The 20251-nt window shown below is 39.2% G+C and overlaps 1 protein-coding gene across 1 annotated transcript in view; it reads right to left on the reverse strand.

The window, feature by feature from the left end:
• LOC139746990 (chymotrypsin-like elastase family member 2A) overlaps positions 1-20251 on the reverse strand; it is a 59436-nt gene that overhangs the window by 23184 nt on the left and 16001 nt on the right. The window contains exons 2-3 of the mRNA XM_071658698.1: positions 3234-3500; positions 2245-2318 (exon numbers count right to left, since the gene is read on the reverse strand). Coding sequence (XP_071514799.1) covers positions 2245-2318; positions 3234-3480 — 321 coding nt within the window. The 5' untranslated portion in view covers positions 3481-3500. The remainder of the gene's footprint in view (positions 1-2244; positions 2319-3233; positions 3501-20251) is intronic.

A 20251-nucleotide genomic window follows, 5' to 3' on the forward strand; every position in this document is an offset into this window, starting at 1 on the left:
AGAAATTCTTGACGTCCACACAGCAGAGGAAATGTGGAATATTTCTAGATACACAATACTCGAGATTGTCAAGAAAAAACATATTAGAAATTCAAGTCAATGTTAATCGATGAAAATTGCCAAGAACAAATTGAAATCCAAAGAGTGTGTAAGGTCATAAAACAAAGTAAACGCGGGGAAGAAAAAAGAATTCCTTGAAAGTTAAGAATAATCCTAATGAAAATGTTTCAAGGATCTGATGAGAGGGAGTGGAAGGTTAGAGAAATATAGAGCTCTGAGGTACTTAAATAACTGGACCAATTAAATCCTAACAAATCCAACGGCCCAGATAACCTAGCTCTAAGGCCATTTATCGGTTGGTCGGATGTCAACTGACAGGAAACTAGCAAATGTTATTCCTATATATAAAGAGGAGACAAAAAATGTCATTTAAACTACTGCCCAATTAGCTTCACGTCAGTGTAACATAGATGAAAAAATAATACGAGATGAAAGTGTCACATTCTGGAGGAACAGAAAATCATATCGGGCAACCAACACGGTTTCCGCAATAGAAGATCCTGCCTGACGAATGTGCTGAAATTTGTTTATGCTATGTATCAGAATTGGGACGAAAGAGTACCGTCTGATGTAGTATATTTCGACTTCCAAAAGGCTTTCGTTAAATAACTTCAGAAGAGACTTTTACATAAACTCAAAGCACAAGGAATTGGTGAACAGCTTTGTACATGGATCTGAGACTGGCGTACAGGGGAAAAGCAGCGTGTAGTATTAAACGGCGAAACCTCAGATTGGCTAAACGTAACATCACTCTTTTAGCCCACACCCCGGCTTCATTCCCCTGACCCACACCCCGGCTTCACTCTCCTGGCCCACAATCGCCTTCACTCACCCTTCCCACACCACGGCTTCATTCTCCTGGCCCACACCCGGCTTTAATATCCGAGCCTACATCTCGGCATCATTCTCCCTACACACACCCCGGCTCCCTCTGCTGGGCCACACCCCGGATTCACTCTCCTAACCCACATCCCGGCTTCACTCTCCTTGCCCACTCCCCGGCTTCACTCTCTTGGCCAACATCTCGCCCTCACTCACCTAGGCCATACCTCAACTTCCCTAACTTGCCCTAACCTTCTTAACCCACAACCCGGCTTTACTCTCCTGACTGGCTTCCTCTCCTTGCCCACACCCCGGTTTCCTTCTCTTTGTTAACGCCTCGACCTCACTCTCTTGGCCCTAACCCCACCTTTACTCTCCTAGTCGACACCTTGCCCTCACTTTCTTGGCCCATAACACGAGTTCACTCTTCTGGCCAGCACCCTAGCTTCACTCTCCTGGCCCACGCTCCAAGCTTAAACACCCTTACCCACACTCGGCCATTACTCTCCTAAGCCACACCCCGGCTTCAATTTCCTTACCCAAACCCCAGCTTCACTCTTCTGACTCTCACCCCGACCTCATTCTCCTGGCCCACACTCCGGAATCACTCTCCTTAGCCAAAAAAAGGTTTCTCTCTTCTGGCCCACACCCACCTTCGCTCTCCTTACCCACACCCCAGCTTCACTTTCCTGATCCAGATCACGGTTTCACTCTATTGGCATACACCCCAGCTTCACTCTTCTGGCCCACATCCCGGCTTCATTCTCATGACCCACATCTCTCTCACTCTCCAGGCCCACACCACGACCTCACCCTCCTAACCCCAACCCCTGCTTCACTCTCCTGGCCCAAACTTCGCCCTCAGTATCCAGACCCACACCCCGGCTTCGCTCTTCTAGCCCAAAACCAGACTTCACTCTTGTGGTCCATACTCCGACTTCACTCTCGTGAGCCACACATCGCTCCCAGTCTCCTGACATACACCACGACTTCACTCTTCTGATCCAAACCCCAGCTTCACTCTCCTGGCCCATATCTCGCCCTCAATCTCCTGACCCACACCAACGTTTCACTCTCATGGCCCACACAACGACTTCACCCTCCTTATCCAAACCCCAGCTTCACTCTCCTGGTCCACACCCCGGTTTCATTCTCTTGGCCAACACCATGTCTTCACTCTCCTGGCCCATACTCAAGCTTTACTCTTCTGACGCACATCCTAACTTCACTCTCCTGGCCCACACATTGCTCTCACTTTTCAGGCCTACGCCCGGCCCTCAGAGCCTTGCAGTAAGACTAGTGTGTGTTCCTCGCCCGACGCAGGACCTTGTTATACCCGTCTTTACTCTCCAGTCGCCTCACCTGCCACGGGTACTCGTTCGGTTCAGTCTCTTCTCCGTTGTAAATTCTGGAGTTGCGCCTACCACAGATGTTCCCTGAAACACAGACAACGTCTTGAGCTAAACATGTACTTTTGGGATAAGGTGAAGACGTAAGAACATTGTCATACTTGTAAGGAGATCTGAGAGTTGTTAGACATCGGGAGGACTGTAGAATAGGAAGGTTGGTATGTTGTAATGTTGTAGGATGCTGTGACTGTAGAAGGATATCTTAAGGATTAAGAAAAGCATTTAGGGTTGTGGAATGCTGTGAAAGCAGTTGTACAGTTTACGGATCATAAAGTGCTGTGACGCGTATGGAATGCTGTGAAAGATAGGTGTTTAACAGAGACGCGAATGTTGTGACTGTGGTAAAAGTGGTAATGCAATAGGTAGTGATGGTGGTGGTTGAAAATATGAAATAGTAAAAGAGAAGACGATAGTACATTTCAGTTCATCAATACTGTGCACTTGTGGTAACACTGATTACTATCTCGAGACATTCAGAACTGAGAGTTTTGTATTGATTTTTATGAGCCTAACAACAATGAGCTGCAAGGTATTTAGAATTTCTGTGATATATGCCTTCTTCATAATGTGTGAGAGCGGTACTTAGGGACAGTGATTCATGAATTGGTAGAGGGAAGGGGACGACAACTGCCCCATTTCTATAATACTTAATATCTATAAACTTCAAATACTGATTCGTCCCATACTCAGGCAATATTGCTGACATGAACAGAAAAAAAGATCTAGTAAATATCCTCTCATTCCACAAACGTATATCTGACGTGGGATATTGGCCATCTGGCGTATATCATTGCAAAGTGTTCACTAAAGATTAAACACAAGGTACAGCAAACTGATGTAAACTGATAGATAGAAACAAAGATGAGTAGTTATCATAGATATTACCGATTAATAGACTCTTATGATTCCACTTGTGTGAAGTTGGGCGATAGGATAACTTACTTATGTTCCTGGTTGTTATCTTTTCTCTAGGTAGTAGTTGGGGAAACGCTGGGATCCTTCGAGGGGGGACAGGAGCCTCTGCAGTAATTTCATCGTAGAGGGGATCGGAAAGGTCGATGTCGAAGTAGAAGTTATTGCCTTCTGGGAAGACGGGCTCCACCGGAGGGGAAGTAGTGTTCTCCTCTGCAACCGCCAGAGATAGTGCCAACATGGCCGCCGTGACCATCAGTAGACACCGGCCAGCCATCACGCTCAGCTTGGGTCACTCTGCCGGCACCAACAACATAGGACCACACTGATAACCTAACCTTATGAGTTTCTCTATACAATTATATATATATATATATATATATATATATATATATATATATATATATATATATATATATATATATATATATATATATATATATATATATATAATATATATATATATATATATAATATATATATGGGGAGGTGATAACAAGTAGTGGTGATATGAAAAGGAGATGGAGTGAGTATTTTGAAGGTTTGTTGAATGTGTTTGATGATAGAGTGGCAGATATAGGGTGTTTTGGTCGAGGTGGTGTGCAAAGTGAGAGGGTTAGGGAAAATGATTTGGTAAACAGAGAAGAGGTAGTATAAGGATAGCTTGTAGAGAAGTAATAGAAGAGCCGTGTGGAATCCATGTTGGAAAGGGTCACAATTTCGCGCGCGATCAAGATATTCCTATTACAGGAAAGTGCACTTGGGAACTTTCCGTGTTTCATTTTCCCCGTGGACTCGTAAGAATATCTTGATCACGCGAAAAATTGTGATCCTTTCCAACATGGATTCCACACGGCTCTTCTATTACTTCTCTACAAGCTGTCCTGGACTTTCTCCTTTCGTTACTGCTTTCTCCAAATCGCTAATCAAGGCTCACCAACTGTAGTTACGATTTTAATTCCCTAGGAAATGCCTTGATGAACAAGTGATGCCAAGATCTGTCCTACCTCAACGTTTGTTGCAGCTGTCTGGTCGACCATTTGACCAATTTCAAAATATTATTTTAAAGAAAAATATTGAATTAAAGAAATTTGAAATGGAGGAGGCTTTTCGCACTACAAGAGAGAAGAAACGTGCCTTTCAAATGGCAATACCGACACACTGGAAGAACCGGATGTTGGACTATTGCTATGATGACTTAAGGAAAGAACGCAATAGGCTACAAGTGTCACTAAATCGTAAGTTGGACCATGTTATTGAAAACAGCGACTGGACCAAGAACACAAACACATCTTTTGTGGTAAACCTGTCTAATAAACAACTAGATAAAGATTCCTTGCGTGTATTAGGCTATGGTTTAAGTTTTGTGTGCTTTAACAGAGAAGCCAGCTTTGTTGATATCACAAAGTCTTTTTGTAATTTAGAAAAATACAGTAATTTAAGTAATGATGATATTAATATCTGTAAGGGTTTAGTGTATCCCAGTTTGTCAAAACCAGTGTTAGCTAATTGCCCTAAAAGATTCATAAGAGCTATTAACACCTTAAAAAAAGACAAGGATATACATATTACTAAACCGGATAAGGCTAACACTGTTGTGATTTTAGACAAAAGTAAGTATTTATCTAAAATGAATGATCTTCTAAATGATAACACAACATTTTCTAAACTTAGTAAAAATCCTTTAGAACCAGTTAATTCTAACTTCAATAAAGAAATGAAGTTGTTGTTGAAAGGTAATGGTTCTCTTATCAAAAGCTTGTCATCTTTGTCCTCTTCATTGCCATATATGTATGGACTTATCAAAACACATAAACAGAATTTTCAAGCAAGATCCATAGTGAGTTCAGTAGGCTCCATCACATATAAATTGTCAAAATGGTTACTTTCTTTATTAAGCCCTTTAATGGGTAAGGTATCAAATTCTAATATCATGAACAATGTAGATTTAGTCAACAAGCTAAACATTATTAATGTTAATTTTTATTTCAAACTAGTTAGCTTTGATGTTTCCTCACTTTTCACTAAAGTTCCAGTTGATGACCTATTAGAATATTTATTTGATTTCTTGGATGATATTCATTTACCTGTTTAAAACTCTAATTTCTTTGAACTGATAAAATTGTGTAGAAAAGACTGTATTTCAATTTAATGGAGATTATTATGCTCAAAAATTTGGTATGGCAATGGGTAACCCTCTTTCACCTGTACTAAGTAATCTTTATATGGAATTTTTTGAAACAAAATTACTAAAAGATATGTTACCTTCTAATGCATTTTGGTTTAGGTATGTACATGATGCTCTTTGTTTTTGGTCAACAACTGAAAATTTACAAATATTTCTTCCCTTACTTACCAATTTAGAACCTTCCATCAAATTTACTGTAGAAAATGAGAGCCATGGTATGTTACCATTTTTAGATTGCATGACCCATAGACAAGGAAACCAGTTTAAGTTCAGCATATACAGAAAACCCACCAATGTATGCTCCTATATCCATTATTACTCATCTCAACATGACAGAGTTAAATCATCATCATTTCAATCTATGTTCCTTAGGGCATTACGAAATTGCAGTCCAGAGTTTATTGATGATGAGTTTGAGAAGATATATTTTATTGGATCTAAGTTAAAGTATCCTAGATCTTTCATTGATAAATCCCTAAAGTTAGCAAAGAAATCCTTTTATAGAGTTCAGCCCAAACCTCCCATTGATACCAAGAATCTTTTAGTTCTCCCTTTTAATAATAATTTCAATTTGCTTCCCATGTTGCTTAAATCCTTTAATGTAAATGTTGCCTTTAGCCACAATAATAATATAAAGAATATTTTAATCAGAAATTCACCAGAAAATAATCTTGGTTGCTTCTATAAAGTGCCTTGTGGAAACTGTGATAAATCTTATGTTGGTCAGACTAGTAAGAATCTTTCTGTTAGACTTAAGCAACATAAATGTCGTATAAGAACGTGACAAGAATCAAATGCCTTGTTTAATCATGTTAAAAACTATGATCATTGTATTGACTGGAGTAACGCCATATATATATATATATATATATATATATATATATATATATATATATATATATATATATATATATATATATATATATATATATATATATATATATATATATATATATATATATGCATATATATATATACATATATATATATATATATATATACATATATACATATATATATATATATATATATATATATATATATATATATATATATATATAGATATATATATATATATATATATATATATATATATATATATATATATATATATATATATATATATATATATATATATATATATATATATTATCCCTGGGGATAGGGGATTAAGAATACTTCCCACGTATTCCCTGCGTGTCGTAGAAGGCGACTAAAAGGGGAGGGAGCGGGGGGCTGGAAATGCTCCCCTCTCGGTTTTTTTTTTTTTTTTTTTTTTCCAAAAAAAGGAACAGAGAATTGGGCCAGGTGAGGGTATTCCCTCAAAGGCCCAGTCCTCTGTTCTTAACGCTACCTCGCTAATGCGGGAAATGGCGAATAGTTTGAAAGAAAGAAAGAAAGATATATATATATATATATATATATATATATATATATATATATATATATATATATATATATTTTTTTTTTTTTTTTTTTTTTTTTTTTTATACTTTGTCGCTGTCTCCCGCGTTTGCGAGGTAGCGCAAGGGGATAGGGGATTAAGAATACTTCCCATGTATTCCCTGCGTGTCGTAGAAGGCGACTAAAAGGGGAGGGAGCGGGGGGCTGGAAATCCTCACCTCGCGTTTTTTTTTAATTTTCCAAAACAAGGAACAGAGTGGGGCCAGGTGAGGATATTCCAAAGAAGGCCCAGTCCTCTGTTCTTAACGCTACCACGCTAACGCGAGAAATGCGAACAGTATAAAAGAAAAAAAAAAAAAAAAAAAAAATATATATATATATATATATATATATATATATATATATATATATGTATATATATATATATATTTTTTTTTTTTTTTTTTTTTTTTTTTTTGCTTTGTCGCTGTCTCCCGCGTTGCGAGGTAGGGCAAGGAAACAGACGAAAGAAATGTCCCAACCCACCCCAATACACATGTATATACATACGTCCACACACGCAAAATATACATACGTACACAGCTTTCCATGGTTTACCCCAGACGCTTCACATGCTCCGATTCAATCCACTGACAGCACGTCAACCCCGGTATACCATATCGCTCCAATTCACTCTATTCCTTGCCCTCCTTTCACCTTCCTGCATGTTCAGGCCCCGATCACACAAAATCTTTTTCACTCCATCTTTCCACCTCCAATTTGGTCTTCCTCTTCTCCTCGTTCCCTCCACCTCCGACACATACATCCTCTTGGTCAATCTTTCCTCACTCATTCTCTCCATGTGCCCAAACCATTTCAAAACACCCTCTTCTGCTCTCTCAACCACGCTCTCTTTATTTCCACACATCTCTCGTACCCTTACGTTACTTACTCGATCAAACCACCTCACACCACACATTGTCCTCAAACATCTCATTTCCAGCACATCCATCCTCCTGCACACAACTCTATCCATAGCCCACGCCTCGCAACCATACAACATTGTTGGAACCACTATTCCTTCAAACATACCCATTTTTGCTTTCCGAGATAATGTTCTCGACTTCCACACATTCTTCAAGGCTCCCAGAATTTTCGCCCCCTCCCCCACCCTATGATCCACTTCCGCTTCCATGGTTCCATCCGCTGACAGATCCACTCCCAGATATCTAAAACACTTCACTTCCTCCAGCCTCTCACCATTCAAACTCACCTCCCAATTGACTTGACCCTCAACCCTACTGTACCTAATAACCTTGGTCTTATTCACATTTACTCTTAACTTTCTTCTTTCACACACTTTACCAAACTCAGTCACCAGCTTCTGCAGTTTCTCACATGAATCAGCCACCAGCGCTGTATCATCAGCGAACAACAACTGACTCACTTCCCAAACTCTCTCATCAACAACAGACTTCATACTTGCCCCTTTTTCCAAAACTCTTGCATTCACCTCCCTAACAACCCCATCCATAAACAAATTAAACAACCATGGAGACATCACACACCCCTGCCGCAAACCTACATTCACTGAGAACCAATCACTTTCCTCTCTTCCTACACGTACACATGCCTTACATCCTCGATAAAAACTTTTCACTGCTTCTAACAACTTGTCTCCCACACCATATATTCTTAATACCTTCCACAGAGCATCTCTATCAACTCTATCATATGCCTTCTCCAGATCAATAAATGCTACATACAAATCCATTTGCTTTTCTAAGTATTTCTCACATACATTCTTCAAAGCAAACACCTGATCCACATATCCTCTAACACTTCTGAAACCACACTGCTCTTCCCCAATCTGATGCTCTGTACATGCCTTCACCCTCTCAATCAATACCCTCCCACATAATTTACCAGGAATACTCAACAAACTTACACCTCTGTAATTTGAGCACTCACTCTTATCCCCTTTGCCTTTGTACAATGGCACTATGCACGCATTCCGCCAATCCTCAAGCACCTCACCGTGAGTCATACATACATTAAATAACCTTACCAACCAGTCAACAATACAGTCACCCCCTTTTTTAATAAATTCCACTGCAATACCATCCAAACCTGCTGCCTTGCCGGCTTTCATCTTCCGCAAACCTTTTACTACCTTTTCTCTGTTTACCAAATCATTTTCCCTAACCCTCTCACGTTCCACACCACCTCGACCACCTTGAATGTGTTTGATGATATATATATATATATATATATATATATATATATATATATATATATATATATATATATATATATATATATATATATATATATATATATATATATATATATGTATATATATATATATGTATATATATATATATATATATATATATATATATATATATATATATATATATATATATATATATATATATATATATATATATATATATATATATATATATATATATATATATATATATATATATATACATATATATATATATATATATATATATATATATATATATATATATATATATATATATATATATATATATATATATATATATATATATATATATGTGTACAGAATGGAAAAAGGTGAGAACAATGGAAGTAAGGGGAGTGGGGGAGGAATGGGATGTATTTAGGGAATCAGTGATGGATTGCGCAAAAGATGCTTGTGGCATGAGAAGAGTGGGAGGTGGGCTGTTTAGAAAGGGTAGTGAGTGGTGGGATGAAGAAGTAAGAGTATTAGTGAAAGAGAAGAGAGAGGCATTTGGACGATTTTTGCAGGGAAAAAATGCAATTGAGTGGGAGAAGTATAAAAGAAAGAGACAGGAGGTCAAGAGAAAGGTGCAAGAGGTGAAAAAAAGGGCAAATGAGAGTTGGGGTGAGAGACTATCAGTAAATTTTAGGGAGAATAAAAAGATGTTCTGGAAGGAGGTAAATAGGGTGCGTAAGACAAGGGAGCAAATGGGAACTTCAGTGAAGGGCGTAAATGGGGAGGTGATAACAAGTAGTGGTGATGTGAGAAGGAGATGGAATGAGTATTTTGAAGGTTTGTTGAATGTGTCTGATGACAGAGTGGGAGATATAGGGTGTTTTGGACGAGGTGGTGTGCAAAGTGAGAGGGTTAGGGAAAATGATTTGGTAAACAGAGAAGAGGTAGTAAAAGCTTTGCGGAAGATGAAAGCCGGCAAGGCAGCAGGTTTGGATGGTATTGCAGTGGAATTTATTAAAAAAGGGGGTGACTGTATTGTTGACTGGTTGGTAAGGTTATTTAATGTATGTATGACTCATGGTGAGGTGCCTGAGGATTGGCGGAGTGCGTGCATAGTACCATTATACAAAGGCAAAGGGTATAAGAGTGAGTGCTCAAATTACAGAGGTATAAGTTTGTTGAGTATCCCTGGTAAATTATATGGGAGGGTATTGATTGAGAGGGTGAAGGCATGTACAGAGCATCAGATTGGGGAAGAGCAGTGCGGTTTCAGAAGTGGTAGAGGATGTGTGGATCAGGTGTTTGCTTTGAAGAATGTATGTGAGAAATACTTAAAAAAGCAAATGGATTTGTATGTAGCATTTATGGATCTGGAGAAGGCATATGATAGAGTTGATAGAGATGCTCTGTGGAAGGTATTAAGAATATATGGTGTGGGAGGCAAGTTGTTAGAAGCAGTGAAAAGTTTTTATCGAGGATGTAAGGCATGTGTACGTGTAGGAAGAGAGGAAAGTGATTGGTTCTCAGTGAATGTAGGTTTGCGGCAGGGGTGTGTGATGTCTCCATGGTTGTTTAATTTGTTTATGGATGGGGTTGTTAGGGAGGTAAATGCAAGAGTTTTGGAAAGAGGGGCAAGTATGAAGTCTGTTGGGGATGAGAGAGCTTGGGAAGTGAGTCAGTTGTTGTTCGCTGATGATACAGCGCTGGTGGCTGATTCATGTGAGAAACTGCAGAAGCTGGTGACTGAGTTTGGTAAAGTGTGTGGAAGAAGAAAGTTAAGAGTAAATGTGAATAAGAGCAAGGTTATTAGGTACAGTAGGGTTGAGGGTCAAGTCAATTGGGAGGTGAGTTTGAATGGAGAAAAACTGGAGGAAGTGAAGTGTTTTAGATATCTGGGAGTGGATCTGTCAGCGGATGGAACCATGGAAGCGGAAGTGGATCATAGGGTGGGGGAGGGGGCGAAAATTTTGGGAGCCTTGAAAAATGTGTGGAAGTCGAGAACATTATATCGGAAAGCAAAAATGGGTATGTTTGAAGGAATAGTGGTTCCAACAATGTTGTATGGTTGCGAGGCGTGGGCTATGGATAGAGTTGTGCGCAGGAGGATGGATGTACTGGAAATGAGATGTTTGAGGACAATGTGTGGTGTGAGGTGGTTTGATCGAGTAAGTAAATTAAGGGTAAGAGAGATGTGTGGAAATAAAAAGAGCGTGGTTGAGAGAGCAGAAGAGGGTGTTTTGAAATGGTTTGGGCACATGGAGAGAATGAGTGAGGAAAGATTGACCAAGAGGATATATGTGTCGGAGGTGGAGGGAACGAGGAGAAGAGGGAGACCAAATTGGAGGTGGAAAGATGGAGTGAAAAAGATTTTGTGTGATCGGGGCCTGAACATGCAGGAGGGTGAAAGGAGGGCAAGGAATAGAGTGAATTGGAGCGATGTGGTATACAGGGGTTGACGTGCTGTCAGTGGATTGAATCAAGGCATGTGAAGCGTCTGGGGTAAACCATGGAAAGCTGTGTAGGTATGTATATTTGCGTGTGTGGACGTGTGTATGTACATGTGTATGGGGGGGGGGCCATTTCTTTCGTCTGTTTCCTTGCGCTACCTCGCAAACGCGGGAGACAGCGACAAAGTATAAAAAAAAAAAAAAAAAAAAAAAAAAATATATATATATATATATATATATATATATATATATATATATATATATATATATATATATATATATATATATATATATATATATATATATATATATATATATATATATATATATATATATATATATATTATTTTTTTTTTTTTTTTTTTGCTTTCTCGCTGTCTCCCGCGTTTGCGAAGTAGCACAAGGAAACAGACGAAAGAAATGGCCCAACCCACCCCCATACACATGTATTTACATACGTCCACACACGCAAATATACATATCTACACAGCTTTCCATGGTTTATCCCAGACGCTTCACATGCCCTGATTCAATCCACTGACAGCATGTCAACCCCGGTATACCACATCGATCCAATTCACTCTATTCCTTGCCCTCCTTTCACCCTCCTGCATGTTCAGGCCCCGATCACACAAAATCTTTTTCACTCCATCTTTCCACCTACAATTTGGTCTCCCACTTCTCCTCGTTCCCTCCACCTCCGACACATATATGCTGTTGGTCAATCTTTCCTCACTCATTCTCTCCATGTGCCCAAACCATTTCAAAACACCCTCTTCTGCTCTCTCAACTACGCTCTTTTTATTTCCACACATCTCTCTCACCCTTACGTTACTTACTCGATCAAACCACCTCACACCACACATTGTCATCAAACATCTTATTTCCAGCACATCCATCCTCCTGCGCACAACTCTATCCATAGCCTACGCCTCGCAACTATACAACATTCTTGGAACCACTATTCCTTCAAACATACCCATTTTTGCTTTCCGAGATAATGTTCTCGACTTCCACACATTCTTCAAGGCTCCCAGGATTTTCACCCCCTCCCCCACTCAATGATCCACTTCCGCTTCCATGGTTCAATCCGCTGCCAGATCCACTTCCAGATATCTCAAACACTTTACTTCCTCCAGCTTTTCTCCATTCAAACATACCTCCCAATTGACTTGACCCTCAACCCTACTGTACCTAATAACCTTGCTCTTATTCACATTTACTCTTAACTTTCTTCTTTCACACACTTTACCAAACTCAGTCACCAGCTTCTGCAGTTTCTCACATGAATCAGCCACCAGCGCTGTATCATCAGCGAACAACAACTGACTCACTTCCCAAGCTCTCTCATCCACAACAGACTTCATACTTGCCCCTCTTTCCAAAACTCTTGCATTCACCTCCCTAACAACCCCATCCATAAACAAATTAAACAACCATGGAGACATCACACACCCGTGCCGCAAACCTACATTCACTGAGAACCAATCACTTCCCTCTCTTCCTACACGTACACATGCCTTACATCCTCGATAAAAACTTTTCACTGCTTCTAACAACTTGCCTCCCACACCATATATTCTTAATACCTTCCACAGAGCATCTCTATCAACTCTATCATATGCCTTCTCCAGATCCATAAATGCTATATACAAATCCATTTTTTCTTTTCTAAGTATTTCTCACATACATTCTTCAAAGCAAACACCTGATCCACACATCCTCTACCACTTCTGAAACCACGCTGCTCTTCCCCAATCTCATGCTCTGTACATGCCTTTACCCTCTCAATCAATATGCTCCCATATGATTTAACAGGAATACTCAACAAACTTATACCTCTGTAATTTGAGCACTCACTCTTATCCCCTTTGCCTTTGTACAATGGCACTATGCACGCATTCCGCCAATTCTCAGGCACCTCCCCATGAGTCATACATACATTAAATAACCTTACCAATCAGTCAGTAATACAGTCACCCTTTTTTTAATAAATTCCACTGCAATAACATCCAAACCTTCTGCCTTGCAGGCTTTCATCTTCCGCAAAGCTTTTACTACCTCTTCTCTGTTTACCACATCATTTTCCCTAACCCTCTCACTTTGCACACCACCTCGACCAAAACACCCTATATCTGCCACTCTATCATCAAACACATTCAACAAACCTTCAAAATACTCACTCCATCTCCTTCTCACATCACCACTACTTGTTATCACCTCCCCATTAGCGCCCTTCACTGAAATTCCCATTTGCTCCCTTGTCTTACGCACTTTATTTACCTCCTTCCAGAACATCTTTTTATTCTACTTAAAATTTAATGATACTCTCTCACCCCAACTCTCATTTGCCCTCTTTTTCACCTCTTGCACCTTTCTCTTGACCTCCTTTCTCTTTCCTTTATATATGTACCACTGAATTGCATTTTTTCCCTGCAAAAATCGTCCAAATGCCTTTCTCTTTTCTTTCACTAATACTCTTACTTCTTCATCCAACCACTCACTACCCTTTCTAATCAACCCACCTCCCACTCTTCTCATGCTACAAGCATCTTTTGCGCAATCCATCACTGATTCCCTAAATACATCCTATTCCTCCCCCACTCCCCTTACTTCCATTGTTCTCACCTTTTTCCATTCTGTACTCAGTCTCTCCTGGTACTTCCTCACACAAGTCTCCTTCCCAAACTCACTTACTTTCACCACGCTCTTCACCCCAACATTCACTCTTCTTTTCTGAAAACCCATACAAATCTTCACCTTACCCTCCACAAGATAATGATCAGACATCCCTCCAGTTGCACCTCTCAGCACATTAACATCCAAAAGTCTCTCTTTCGCGCGCCTGTCAATTAACACGTAATCCAATAACGCTCTCTGGCCATCTCTCCTACTTACATACTTTTTTTTTTTTTTTTATACTTTGTCGCTGTCTCCCGCGTCTGCGAGGTAGCGCAAGGAAACAGACGAAAGAAATGGCCCAGCCCCCCCCTCCCATACACATGTATATACATACGTCCACACACGCAAATATACATACCTACACAGCTTTCCATGGTTTACCCCGGACGCTTCACATGCCTTGATTCAATCCACTGACAGCACGTCAACCCCGGTATACCACATCGCTCCAATTCACTCTATTCCTTGCCCTCCTTTCACCCTCCTGCATGTTCAGGCCCCGATCACACAAAATCTTTTTCAATCCATCTTTCCACCTCCAATTTGGTCTCCCTCTTCTCCTTGCTCTCTCCACCTCCGACACATATATCCTGTTGGTCAATCTTTCCTCACTCATCCTGTCCATGTGCCCAAACCACTTCAAAACACCCTCTTCTGCTCTCTCAACCACGCTCTTTTTATTTCCACACATCTCTCTTACCCTTACGTTACTCACTCGATCAAACCACCTCACACCACACATTGTCCTCAAACATCTCATTTCCAGCACATCCATCCTCCTGCGCACAACTGTATCCATAGCCCACGCCTCGCAACCATACAACATTGTTGGAACCACTATTCCTTCAAACATACCCATTTTTGCTTTCCGAGATAATGTTCTCGACTTCCACACATTCTTCAAGGCCCCCAGAATTTTCGCCAACTCCCCCACCCTATGATCCACTTCCGCTTCCATGGTTCCATCCGCGGCCAGATACACTCCCAGATATCTAAAACACTTCACTTCCTCCAGTTTTTCTCCATTCAAACTCACCTCCCAATTGACTTGACCCTTAACCCTACTGTACCTAATAACCTTGCTCTTATTCACATTTACTCTTAACTTTCTTCTTCCACACACTTTACCAAACTCAGTCACCAGCTTCTGCAGTTTCTCACATGAATCAGCCACCAGCGCTGTATCATCAGCGAACAACAACTGACTCACTTCCCAAGCTCTCTCATCCCCAACAGACTTCATACTTGCCCCTCTTTCCAAAACTCTTGCATTTACCTCCCTAACAACCCCATCCATAAACAAATTAAACAACCATGGAGACATCACACACCCCTGCCGCAAACCTACATTCACTGAGAACCAATCACTTTCCTCTCTTCCTACACGTACACATGCCTTACATCCTCGATAAAAACTTTTCACTGCTTCTAAGAACTTTCCTCCCACACCATATATTCTTAATGCCTTCCACAGAGCATCTCTATCAACTCTATCATATGCCTGCTCCAGATCCATAAATGCTACATTCAAATCCATTTGCTTTTCTAAGTATTTCTCACATACATTCTTCAAAGCAAACACCTGATCCACACATCCTCTACCACTTCTGAAACCACACTGCTCTTCCCCAATCTGATGCTCTATACATGCCTTCACCCTCTCAATCAATACCCTCCCACATAATTTACCAGGAATACTCAACAAACTTATACCTCTGAAATTTGAGCACTCACTCTTATCCCCTTTGCCTTTGTACAATGGCACTATGCACGCATTCCGCCAATCCTCAGGCACCTCACCATGAGTCATACATACATTAAATAACCTTACCACCCAGTCAACAACAGTCACCAACTTTTTTAATAAATTCCACTGCAATACCATCCAAACCTGCTGCCTTGCCGGCTTTCATCTTCCGCAAAGCTTTCACTACCTCTTCTCTGTTTACCAAATCATTTTCCCTAACCCTCTCACTTTGCTCACCACCTCGACCAAAACACCCTATATCTGCCACTCTATCATCAAACACATTCAACAAACCTTCAAAATACTCACTCCATCTCTTTCTCACATCACCACTACTTGTTATCACCTCCCCATTTGCGCCCTTCACTGAAGTTCCCATTTGCTCCCTTGTCTTACGCACTTTATTTACCTCCTTCCAGAACATCTTTTTATTCTCCCTAAAATTTAATGATACTCTCTCACCCCAACTCTCATTTGCCCTTTTTTTCACCTCTTGCACCTTTCGCTTGACCTCCTGTCTCTTTCTTTTATACATCTCCCACTTACATACTTATACTTATGTTGGTCTCGCTTTTTAAACCTGATATTCCTAATCACCAGTCCTTTTTCAGCACATAAATCTACAAGCTCCTCACCATTTCCATTTACAACACTGAACACCCCATGTATACCAATTATTCCCTCAACTGCCACATTACTCACCTTTGCATTAAAATCACCCATCACTATAACCCGGTCTCGTGCATCAAAACCACTAACGCACTCATTCAGCTGCTCCCAAAACACTTTCCTCTCATGGTCTTTCTTCTCTTGCCCAGGTGCATATGCACCATTAATCACCCATCCCTCTTCATCAACTTTCAGTTTTACCCATATTAATCGAGAGTTTACTTTCTTACACTCTATCACATACTCCCAAAACTCCTGTTTCAGGAGTAGTGCTACTCTTTCCCTTGCTCTTGTCCTCTCACTAACCTCTGACTTTACTCCTAAGACATTTCCAAACCACTCTTCCCCTTTACCCTTGAGCTTCGTTTCACTCAGAGCCAGTATATATATATATATATATATATATATATATATATATATATATATATATATATATATATATATATATATATATATATATATATATATATATTTTTTTTTTTTTTTTTTTTCATACTATTCACCATTTCCCGCGATAGCGAGGTAGCGTTAAGAACAGAGGACTGGGCCTTTAAGGGAATATCCTCACCTGGCCCTCTTCTCTGTTCCTTCTTTTGGAAAATTAAAAAAAAAAAAAAAAAACGAGAGGGGAGGATTTCCAGCCCCCCGCTCACTTCCCTTTTAGTCGCCCTATACGACACGCAGGGAATACGTGGGAAGTATTCTTTCTCCCCTATCCTCAGGGAATATATATATATATATATATATATATATATATATATATATATATATATATATATATATATATATATATATATATATTTTTTTTTTTTTTTTTTTTTTTTCATACTATTCGCTATTTCCCGCGATAGCGAGGTAGCGTTAAGAACAGAGGACTGGGCCCTTGAGGGAATGTCCTCACCTGGACCTCTTCTCTGTTCCTTCTTTTGGACAAAAAAAAAAAAAAAAAAAAAAGAAAACGAGTGGGGAGGATTTTCAGCCCCCCGCTCCCTTCCCTTTTAGTCGCCTTCTACGACACGCAGGGAATACGTGGGAGGTATTTTTTCTCCCCTATCCCCAGGGAATATATATATATATATATATATATATATATATATATATATATATATATATATATATATATATATATATATATATATATATATATTTATATATATATATATATATATATATATATATATATATATATATATATATATATATATATATATATATATATATATATATATATATATATATATATATATATATATATATATATGTATATACATATATATATATATATATATATATATATATATATATATATATATATATATATATATATATATATATATATATATATATATATATATATATATATATATATATATATATATACATATATATATATATATTTATTTATTTATTTTGCTTTGTCGCTGTTTCCCGCGTTAGCGAGTTGGCGCAAGCAAAGAGACGAAAGAATGGCCCAACCCACCAACATACGCATGTAAATACATACACGTCCACACACGCAAATATACATACCTATGCATCTCAACGTATACATATATATACAGACACAGACATATACATATATGCAAATGTACATAATTCATACTGTCTGCCTTTATTCATTCCTTTCGGCACCCCGACATACATGAAATAATAACCCCCTCCCCCATCATGTGTGGGAGTTATCGCTAGGAAAAGACAACAAAGGCCACATTCGTTCACACTCGGTCTCTAGTTGGTTATGTAATAATGCACCGAAACCACATCTTCCTTTCCACATCCAGGCCCCACAAAACTTTCCATGGTTTACTCCAGAAGCTTCACATGCCCTGGTTCAATTCATTGACAGCACGTCGGCCCCGGTATACCACATCGTTCCAATTCATTCTATTCCATGCACGCCTTTCACCCTCGTGCATGTTCAGGCACCGATCACTGAGAATCTTTTTCACTCCATCTTTCCACCTCCAATTTGGTCTCCCACTTTTCCTCGTTCCCTCTACCTCTGACACATATATCTTCTTGGTCAATCTTTCCTCACTCATTCTCTCCATGTGAACAAACCATTTCAAAACACCCTCTTCTGCTCTCTCAACCACACTCTTTTTATTACCACGCATCTCTCTTACCCTATTATTACTTACTCGATAAATCCATCTCACACCACATATCATTCTCAAACATCTCATTTCCAACACATCCACCTTCCTGCCCACGCCTCGCAACCATATAACATTGTTGGAACCACTATTCCTTCAAACATACCCATATTTGCATTCCGAGATAATGTTCTTTATTTCCACACATTCTTCAACGCTCCCAAAACTTTCGCCAACTCCCCAACCGTATGATTCACTTCCATTTCAATAGTTCCATCCACTGCCAAATCCACTCGCAGATATCTAAAACACTTCACTTCCTCCAGTTTCTGTCCATTCAAACTTACCTCTCAAATTGACTAGTCCCTCAACCCTACTGTACCTAATAACTTTGCTCTTATGCACATTTAGTTTCAGCTTTCTTCTTTCACACACTTTACCAAACTCAGTCACCAGCTTCCGCAGTCTCTCACACGAATCAGCCACCAGCGATGTATCATAAGCGAACAACAACTGGCTCACTTCCCAAGTTCTCTTATCCACAACGGATTGCATACTTGCCCCTCTTTCCAAAACTCTTGCATTCACCTCCCTAACAAACCCATCATAAACAAATTAAACAACCATTGAGACATCACAAACCTCTGCCGCAAACCTACATTCATTGAGAGCCAATCACTTTCCTCTCTTGCTACACGTACACATGCCTTACATCCTCGATAAAGGCTTTTCACTGCTTCTAACAACTTGCCTCCCACACCATATATCCTCAATACCTTCCACAGAGCAGGTCTATCAACTCTCTCATATGCCTTCTCTAGATCCATAAATGCTATATAGAAATCCGTTAGCTTTTCTAAGTATTTCTCACATACATTCTTCAAAGTTAACACCTGATCCACACATTCTCTACCATTTCTGAAACCACACTGCTCTTCCCCAATCTAATCCTCTGTACATGCCTTCACCCTCTCAATCAATACCCTCCCATATAGTTTTCCAGGAATACTCAACAAATTTATACCTCTGTTATTTGAGCACTCACTTTTTCCCCTTTGCCTTTGTACAATGGCACTAAGCAAGCATTCGGCCAATTCTCAGGCACCTCACCATGAGTCATACATACATTAAATAAACTTACCAACCAGTCAACAATACATTCACCCCTTTTTTTAATAAATTCCACTGTAATATCATTTAAACCTACTGTCTTGTCGGCTTTCATCTTCCGCAAAGCTTTTACTACCTCCTGTCTGTTTTCCAAACCATTCTCCCTAACCCTCTCACTCTGCACACCACCTCGACCAAAACACCCTATATCTGCCACTCTATCATCAAACACATCCAACAAACCTTCAAAATACTCAATCCATTTCCTTCTTACATCACCACTACTTGTTATGTATATATGTATATATATATATATATATATATATATATATACATATATATATATATATATATATATATATATATATATATATATATATATATATATATATATATATATATATATATATATATATATATATATATATATTGGAAAAGATCACAATTTTGCGCTTGATGAAGTATATTCCTAAGAGTCCACGGGATAAATCACGAT

Source organism: Panulirus ornatus, chromosome 67 (genome assembly GCF_036320965.1).
Source record: "Panulirus ornatus isolate Po-2019 chromosome 67, ASM3632096v1, whole genome shotgun sequence".
NCBI classification, from domain to species: domain Eukaryota; kingdom Metazoa; phylum Arthropoda; class Malacostraca; order Decapoda; family Palinuridae; genus Panulirus; species Panulirus ornatus.